Source organism: Thunnus maccoyii, chromosome 15 (assembly GCF_910596095.1).
Source record: "Thunnus maccoyii chromosome 15, fThuMac1.1, whole genome shotgun sequence".
NCBI lineage: Eukaryota > Metazoa > Chordata > Actinopteri > Scombriformes > Scombridae > Thunnus > Thunnus maccoyii.
Window position 1 is genome coordinate 23158524 of NC_056547.1, and position 10149 is coordinate 23168672.

Genomic DNA, 10149 nt, shown 5'->3' on the forward strand with positions numbered 1-10149 from the left:
TTATGAGGAGTACTCATACTCCTCTGCGCTGCGGCGGCCGAAATCCATCCAGCCCAAGTAGTCCCTGTCTGCTATCCGGTGGTTGGCACTCAGTGCGTTGCCTCTGCTGTTCACCGTGGAGTTTCTACGCACGGAACCTGGGAGGAGAGGAGACATGGAGAGAGGAGGTTGTTGGTGTGCACGGAGGAGAGTGAGGAGGAGAGATGGAAGTGATAGAACGAGTGGGTGGAGGAGAAACAGAGCGGGAGGGAAATTAGTATTTTTCAGAGAAACCTGGTCCTACTTTTGTTCCTGCATGGTGGAAAAAAGTTTGAAATACCACTGCTCTGATTTTGCAAGCAAATCGCTGCAATAACACAGAGAATGAGCCTTGAATTAGATTTCTGATTCTGTGAGGCACTCTGACTGAGCTGAGATGATGTATTTAGTGTTTTTTAATAACTAAAACATCACAGTTTTATTGGAAATGTTACATCTAATTAAATGTAGTAGATTTGGGATGAGATTGGACATAAATGATGCTCTCACAAAGCAAGGACTTGATAGTCTTCTTGCACTGAAATGCATTTTCAGTGATTTATGCTTTTAATATTAAAAATTTCATCACTTTTACAACTTTTTCTGGATCCAATTTTCTGCCCTCGAATGACACTTGAGTTCATTACCATTTTACACTTTATTTTTAATGGACATGGTGTTTCTGCCTTCCAAAGCTTGTTTGCTTGTGATCATTTTAATTGCCCAGTAGTGGTTCCATCCCCTCTCTCTCTTCTCTCTATTTCTCTCTCTCTCAAACAGCTGGACTTTAGGGTGACAACGTACTATTAGCCTCTCTTCCTTTGTGCACTCATGCATATATATTTCTCAATGTGTATGTGTGCACAAATTTGTGTGTCCATTCCCTTGAAAGGATCACTGAACCCTCATTTATTTTCCCTATCTCCCCCCCACACACACTGTGACCTCCCATCCTTTAAAAAAAAAAAAAATCAGATTCTGATCTCTGAATCTTTCTTAAATGAAGTGAATCAAGATTTCTATCCATTTGGTTAGAAACCGCTCACAGAGATGCTGTTTTCACTCCGCCCACATCCTCCTACGCACCACACACACATCCACACACACACACACACACACACACACACACACATACACACACATAAACACAGTGTTTCAGTTCCCTGGTGTGCTGAGAAGATTGGCTGCAGAAGGTTCGACAACGACACCTCCTACACCGCAACATGCAAGTGAACAGCAAGCACACGAGCACAGACGCCCACAAACGCACACGCACACGTACCCTGAGATGTTCCATGTTAATTTCAGTGTGCCCTTTGACATTTTATACACTTCAGTGTCTGAGTGAAAAGTTTCAAAGTCTGTTCAGCCTTTTTTTCTGTTCCCAAATTTGAGCTGAATATCATGTAACAGAATACATGTAACAATATTTCTAATGCATGCAAATATATGTGTGTGTGGATGTCTAAATGTCTAATGAAACATAGACCAAAAGGATTCCTGTTTTCAAGAAATTAAATGCACACTTTCAATTATTTTCTCAGTGTTCCTCTTCCAGTCTGTTGGCAGTGAACAAATCATGAAAATAATTAGTTTCGATTTGTAAATCACCCACTGAAGATGCAGAAAACATCTCTTCAGAGCATTTTTCTTTTTCTAATCTTTAATCCACCGCTGAAACATTTTGCTCTCTAAAAACGTGCATTAAAATTTCCAGCAATTGTTCTGCAAAGAGACCTCATGTGTGGACGCACATCTGGAAGCCCAAGCTGATTATTCAGATCTTAACAGTGTGTGTGTACTGTGAAAGCCCAGATATTTCCCCCGTCCTGTCACACCGCCAGAGAGATCAGAGAGCTGAATATGAGGAGCTATGACAGGGTTCACGGCTTGCTCTCTTGGCGTAGCAGGAGAAAAAAAATCAAGCAACTGGGATTCAAACGAGGAGAAAAAAGTGAAGAGGGTATGAAGAGAATGGCCGGAAGGCATGCACGCTCTTTCAAACCACAAAAGCTTTTCAGAGCCACTAATTCATTTTACAAAGCTGGCTGCGCACTGATTCCAGTAATTAGCAGGACTGAGGGGAGGAGAATGGCAGGGAAAAAGCACTTGTCTCTGAAAATTAACTAATGTTGCAATAATAATAATAATAATAATGCAATAATAATAATGTTGTTGCCAGATGTTTTCTTTATATACTCACACACACACAATACACATATATACTTCAAGGATGCAGATAGACCAAGGATGACAGCTGTACTTAACATATATACCCAAACATATGCAAACACACACATATACACCTGCACACACACCTTTCCTGGAGGAGATGAGTCTTGCCAGCAGCTCACTGAGGTTGGCCCGGGAGTCTGCATCCTCCTCAGCCAGAGGAAGAGCTTTCATCTGGGGTGCAGAGCGGCTGTGTCGAAGGTGGGGCTCCCCCAAGGTGTGGGTGTCAGCCTCAAGGAGAGCTGCTCAACATGGACAGACAGAGACACACCAGAGCAGATGTCAGATGTTAAAAAACTCACTGTGATATTAATGAATGCGCCTCCGGTTCATTATGGGGCTTGTGTTCGCCTGCGGTGACAAACCCGTACCTTCAGAGGCAGCAGAGACAGAGCGCTGGCCCTCGTCTAGGGGCTGAGAGGATAAAGGGAGCCCGACACAGCTCGTACACAGGACTGCCAGCACGACACACACACACAGCCCAGCAGTCATCTGAAACAAAGAGACACACAGGAAAAGTTTAATAAGGAGAAATTTTGAGATCCGGTCCAGTCTGAGCTTACGGCGCTCTCCTCTCCTGACTGAACAGTCATCTTCCAAACTGAGAAACTACAACCATCTGTCATCTGCCAGACGACTGCTCTTTCACAGTTAATGATCACTCTGGTTGCACGGAGAAGGCACATGAATCAGAGCAGCATATTCACACTGTCAACCCGGGGCACAGCACGCAACACAACAGCTTTGGTCGCTGTGGACTGTTTAGTCTTAATATCCCGAGCCCCATTTCAGCAGGTCAAATTGACCCGATTGTCAAAGCTGAAAGAATTTTTCATTTCCAATTTGCTTTAAGGAAACATCTCTGGAAATAAATGAATGTAATACAATGAAAGCAAGTGAATAAAATCTAATCTAACTTCTAAATTATCAATAATTTTAGAACAAGATATAGTAAATCTGTAGCATCAAATATTCAAGATAAAATTGCCACCAATTTCATTAATTCTGTCCTCCCCCCATTCTTTTATAAGAATATCCTCAATATTATTCCAGCCAGATTAGAAAGTAAAAAATGTTCTCACTATAGGCTTAAAATAAAAACCAACTCATAAAATGCAATAATATTTTCTACTCTGTCATATAATGAAAAAGAAAAAAGTATTTTCCTTACCTTTACAGAAGAGGTTCAGCGTGTTAGAAGAGTGTGTGAGAGTGAGGAGAGCACTTCTCTGTTGAGTGGGAAGGATGCCCCTTTTATACTCCCTGCTCAGCGCCCCGTGTGTGTTTGTGTGTGTGTGTGTGTGTGTGTGTGTGTGTGTGTCAGTGTACATCCTGTGTATTCCTCTGTGTGTTTACAAGCCAAATGTGAGTATTTGTTTCCAACCTCATCAATACTGTCTGTTTGCTTATCATAAAATTCAACATCAGGAGCTGTCTTGCTGATTTGCATCGTGTGTGTGCGCGCGTGTGTGTGTGTGTGTGTGTGTGTGTGTGTGTATGTGTGTGTGTGCGTGCGTTCGTGTGTGCACATAGTGAATCATCTGGATCAAAAGTAGAGCTTAAAACTACTGCTGAAATATTGAAAAGTTCTTTACTTTTGCTGTAAATTAGCATATTTTTATTCAGTTTACTGATAAAATAATCCACTTTAGCTGATGTCATGTGGAGGATGGGCTTGTATGTGTGAGTGGGTGGGTGGGTGATGGGAAGGGGGATGGCTATGTGGTCAGGCATGCGTGGTCGTGTGTATTTATACATACCCACACATATATTAAATGTCAGTGGATGTTCACACTTACAGAATCTTCAGTTTTGTTCATTTAACAGGCGACTGAGCTCAAACTGAGACATCTCCACCGTCTCTCTCAACCACGCAGGATTAACTTGGCTCATCTGTCATGCAGATGTAGCAAATCAGCCTGAGTCAATAGCTATTGATCAGCTATTGTGAGTTAATGTTTTTATTAATGAAGCAGACAGCCTGCTGCTGCATGACAGGATTAGCTCTCTGTCACGGCCCTGGAGCTGCTTTTACCTGCTGAGATTATGTGGACGGGAAAACGTGGCATCAGCGAGGCAGTTAATTAAGGTTAACATCAGCTGGGGAATCACATAGGATGAATACAGACATCTTTTTATTGCTGTAGTCCAATGAGGAGAGATAAATGAGCGACAGGAATGGAGAGGAGTTTAAAGCTGTTTGTCTGTTCAGTGAGCCTCCTGAATATATAAATAGAAACACACAAACACACACACACACACACACACACACACACACACACACTTCATAGTGCTCCTGGAGAGCTCCAATGAAATATGGATCAAGTGCCAGATAAATACAAAGGTAAAAGTGTACGTGAAGTGCTTCAGTTAAAATCAGTAACTGCTCCCCTGACAATTGAGTTCAAATGCTGCCAGTGCAGATGAATGAAGTGTTTAAAGGCACAATCCATAACACAAAAGCAAAGCAAGGGGTTCCCTCACTACTAAAATCAAATTCAAAGTATTGAAACTTTCTTTTTAAATGGACTGAAAGATATTTCAAAACAGGAACTAACACTACACAAAAATTAATATAACAAATTAATGTTTGTAAAAATTCCAAACAGGCCCAAACTTTCAATCATAATCAGTTAAGAAACACACAAAATCCCAATTTTATATCAGCTAAAACTCTCCAATCAAACATGTGAATATACCTACAATGCATATGATCAGAGAAATACAGATTGGACTGTAAAGCTGCACTATAGTAACTTTTTTATGTAGAAATGTATTTGTTTTGTTAGTCTAAACGGTGAGGCGGTAACAGAGAAGGGGCCCCTTTCCTGACTTCATTATCTCTATTGTCCCAAATGTCTACAAATTATGTTCATGTTATTATGTTCATTGCAGCATGAATAACTAATAATATTTTTGTATATTAACAATGGCTCAAATAACTACATGTAATGTGAAAGGTGTCGCTCATATAGTGATGAACCCAAAAAGACTTCTGAACTCTGCAGTTCCCCTCACCTCCACCTACATAGAGTCTTAGAGTCTTCTACAGAGCATTTTAGGGTCTTTCAGCTCAATGTTTTGGTTTTTCGGCCCACAACTTAAATGTTTTGCCTCACTCTGACCATCCTCATCAAACTCATTTCAGGCAGCAACAGGTAGCGGTTTTCAGCAAACGACTGAGAAACCCTACATAAAGAGGTAGAAACCCAGTGTTCACTACCAGCTCAGCACCAAACAGCAGACAAAGTTAGTGAGTAACTGGTAAACATAGTGGAACGGAGCCAGGAGCAAAAAGAAAAGTGAAAAAATTGGACTTAAATCCATCAGGTGGATGGACACACAACTCTAAATGAATGCTAATGTTGCTTTGTGTTGACATGTTCATCATATCAACTTTATAATTTGATTATACTGTATGTCAGTGTTGTGTTTTCAGCTTGTGTTGCCTCTAAGTGGCCAAAAATCTATTATGGCAGGTTTAAACATGTGAACATATCTAATTCATGTCATCAAAAAAATACAGATTAGTCCTTTAATTCACATATTTGTTATGTAAAAATACACCTGTATTATTAAAATCAAATCATTTTCACATGCAGCTATTTTGCATTATTGGGAAAAAAATACTACCCAGACATCTTTCAACATATTTGTAAAGTTCCTATTGAATGTAGCTGCAAAATTGATTTCAAATGAACACCAGATCACCCTTGATGTGGCGTCGATCAGTCCTATAATGCTCATGTGTCAACAACTCAAGACAAGTACGGCTGCCTATTCACCACCCCGACCTCTGCACCTTTTCTTTTCACCACACCACATGAACATCACTACTATCTGCACTGCCATATAATATTGTCAGTCAGTGTGAATCTCTATGAAGCACAGTTGCATGAATCTGAACAGACAGAGCAGCCCAGATGCCATTCTGATTTGAGGTATGAACTCTTCTCTGCTAACAGGATGTGATATATTGAAACTTAAATTCAAAGTTTCTTCCCAAACAGCAGTGAGAAGGCCCTCTGTCCATGCAAGTTTGGACTCATTGTTCCATCTCTATGGTAATACAAGATGTGAACAAGGTAAAAGGTTGTGTGCCTGTTGTGTTTTGTTTGCTGATGATCACATTACAGCATTTCACAGTATTGAAAATCCTTCAAATTCAATTTGACCCCCTCTGGCTGCCAGATGCAAAGCGGCCTGGCGAACTTTGGGCCACGACTCCCAGCTGTCACTGGGGAGCGATGAGTCGCTCTCAATCACGTCAGCTCACACCGGCTGTTTTTTAAAAAAACTTTCACATTCATCGTTTTGCTTCAGTCTGCCTGTCTTCCCTGCGCACTGAAGATGCTGTAACGTTTTCTCCAGGCACCATCAGAAGGCATGAGTGTAGGAGGTGAGGCCACGGGCGTTCAAATTAGAATTAATTAACCATGTGGTGTGGGAGGCGTGCATGTGTGTGAAATGTGTGTGTTTGTGAGTTTTACTTGGAGTTATATACTTTTGGTTGCTCCTTATGTATGTGTGTGTGTATATGTGTGTGCGCAGCCTCCAGGCAACCTGTTGGACATAATTATTCTTTCACCTCTCAGTGTAGGCGAGCAAAAATTTGCCGCTCTTGTGGGCTAAATGTATATCTGAATGTACGTAACACACATCTGGACTGATAGGTTGAGTTTGAATGTTTGTTTAAAGTGTCTAAGTGGGGACACAGTGGAAGCATTTCTGTCAAAAATCCAAACTGAAATCTGCAATTATGAGACAGCGAGAGACCCCTTGCTGAGGGCATTCACTCCAGCTTTGGTATACAGTTAGTAAACATGCTAAATAATGCATAGATCAATTAATGCATCTGTCTCAGTGTCTCCTCACACACAAACATGCACTCAGAGCAATCTCAGAGGACCGTTTTGCCCAAAAGGTAAGTGCTCTTTCACATATATTAGCAAACTGATGGTTTTACTTTTTAAATCAGTTGAACTGTTCATGACATGTCCCAGTGAGCTGTGGTTGTCCGTACGTCACTGTGCTTCAATTTCAAGCTCAGCAGGAGCCTCATGTCATCAGGAACATTACATACTTTACACTCATCTCTCAGTATCCATAAGAAATAGCTGTGTGTGTGTTTGTGTGTGTGAGAGAGAGAGAGAGTGAGAGAGAGTGTGTGCTCAGACAATAAAGACAATCCAGTCATGGTGTGCACAAATCAAGGCTGTCATTTTAAAGCAAAGCTAAGATACAAAAAGTTGACATAAATTGTGAAAAAATTCAAAGTGATCAAAGCTATCTTGTTATAATTTTATTTATTAAAAAAACATCTGATGTACAGATGCTTTCAAGCTCATGGAATGAATGAAAAAGAGAATGATGCCGCCATCAGTTTTGATACCTTTTCTCTGCTTTACACCACAGCTGTAAAAATCCTGTTTCTGATTGTTTATTTGTTGGCATGATTAAGACACCATGTGCCCAGCTGTTGTTTGCCAGGAAATAGGTATATAGTAGCACAAACAAATGTGATAAAATGTGTTCATTTGTTTGTTAAGCTTTTGAGGTAATGGTAAGCACATTTTTAACTTTGGATAGGGCCATGCTAGCTGTTTCAACTAGCTTCCAGTCTTCACGCTAAGCTAATCACCTCCTGGTTTTAGCTCCATACTTAGTGCTCAGAATTCTTTTCATCTAACTCTCAGAAAGAAAGTGAATAAGTGTTATTTCCCAAAATGTTGAATTCCTTCCTTTAAATGTATGTATCAGAATACTTTGATGTGTATAAGGAGCTACTACTGTTCCCATAGACCTCCATTAAGTTAGCTAAGCTACACTGAGCTCACAGTCTGACATACCTTCAAACTGCACACTGAGATCAAACAATGGAAAAACCAAACCACACTGAAAGCAAAATATTAGTGAAATTGAAATTGAAATGAATATGAAAATAAAAACTTTTAAAAACCACACACTATGCCAATGCCACATTCATAATTGAGCTCTTGTATGTAGAGCAGCTGCCATGCATGACAAAGTGCACTGTCAGTGACCCTCTCCATGTGGAGCCTTAAAGCTGCGTCCTCAACTCAAGTGCTGAGCTGCTTCAGCACAACACCGTCGCAGTCACGCACTCGTATACGCACGTGCAAGTATGTTTGCTCTTATACAATTCAAGCACACGCACGCTTGTTATTGATTAATCCCAACGTGTGCATGGTGCCGGTGGTGTACAGAGGTGGTCCAGCAGCACTCGAATCCCAATGAATTCAGTTTGGAGTGCAATGTGAAAAAGATACCTGGACCCTCTGCTGCTTACCCTTTTACACACACACACATGCATGCAAAAACACACACCTGGAAGGAATCGATCAAGAAATTTCTAACCATACATCCGTAACAAACATGCTGCATGGCTAGGAATAGTAAAAACTGATTACACAGTATCTTTATGCAGATGTCTCTTCAGTAGCTTTGCTCCTAATCTTTTCTTTCCCCTCATCTTTAAATTACCATACCTGTAAACAAGCTCGCTTTTCAATTCCACATGTCAAAATTAATTTGATTTTGTATAAACCCTCTGAAAAAACTTAGAAAAAGACGGAAAAGTTATTTAAAAAATACATATTTTTTTATCTCTGCTGGATGTGGAGGAGTCATTTCCACACATGAAGCTTTTCCATTTTCTTTCCCGAGCTTTAGGCGACTTCTCTGTGTTGTGTGAATGAATCTCCCTGGAGATCAAGCACCAGTATGGACAGGACAGGAAGACCTATTACACCGTGTGCTTCCCATCAATTGTTCTGACAAACGGGTTGATGAGACCGAACTTGCTTCACCGCAGCAATGGGCCCATTATGATGGAGATGGTCACACATATTATCATGTGCAAATTGCTCAAATCTTCTTGTTCTCGGGGTTTTCACCGTGTTACTCTTCTTCTCATCTCCTGTGACTGACATACAAATGTGCAAACTGGAAGATATAAATGTTGTAATAGAGCGACTATTTAATTTATCTGTGATTCCCTTCTCCCTCATGTGTCAATTGACAGAGAGAAATTAAATTAACCGCTGAAACAACATCAAGATCCTCTTTGTGTGTCTGTGAGCATTTAAGAATAAGATGCACAAGAGCTGAGAGAGGAGAGAAAAGGGAGACTTTGTGGACAGTGGAGGATTTGAGGGACGTGTGATGTGAATAAAAGAAAAGGAGGAGAGAATGAAGGATGGTTCAGAAAAGAGAAGAGGCGATGACTGGTGGGGTGGGGAGGGAGTGACTGGTCTTTGTTATCACTTAGTAATTAACAGCAAGCCAGAAACTTTAGCTCTGTTAGACTCAAAGCGTCTCAGGATGGTCGATACTATTGATTAGCAGTAATGAAAACATTGTCTCACCTGCTTTTAGGGGTTTTCTCTGCAGCTTGAGCTCCAGAAGGCTGCTGGGATCATGAAACCTTTTTCTCATTTGATCAGACATCGCCAGGTATCATACGTGAGATAGTCGTAGTAAAGCAGTTAAAGAAGTTCTGTCAGATTAGTTGATGTCGTGCTAACCAAGGAGCTAACACATATTCCCTCTCATCAGATGGACGGCTTAAGAAATCCATTAATGGGCTCAAATCAGTCAATGAACCATCAATAAAGTCTTATCTAAATAACACACTTTTTCCTCCTGTTTTCCAGTAAAACCGCCACCATTGGAAACAGTCCAGTTACACTTTTCAGGCATGCACATTAGATGCCACATTTTTGTAATCAACACTTAATATATAGATGGATGGCAAATTAAAAGGGAAACCTGCAGTACATGAAACTTGTTAGTAAGGCACTGTGCCACCACAAGCTGCCAAACCAGCTTCATTACTCAAGTTTCCAAAAGATTTCCCCTCATTTGCAACACATGGGC

The 10149-nt window shown here is 40.7% G+C and overlaps 1 protein-coding gene across 1 annotated transcript; it reads right to left on the minus strand.

The window, feature by feature from the left end:
- Nucleotides 1-3506, minus strand: cckb (cholecystokinin b). The gene is made up of 4 exons (XM_042436075.1): nucleotides 3422-3506; nucleotides 2622-2742; nucleotides 2337-2492; nucleotides 1-137 (listed from the first exon to the last, which is right to left on the minus strand). The coding sequence occupies exons 2-4, from the start codon at nucleotides 2740-2742 to the stop codon at nucleotides 1-3; spliced, it is 414 nt and encodes a 137-aa protein (XP_042292009.1). The 5' UTR covers nucleotides 3422-3506.
- Between the last annotated feature and the right edge of the window lie 6643 nt (nucleotides 3507-10149).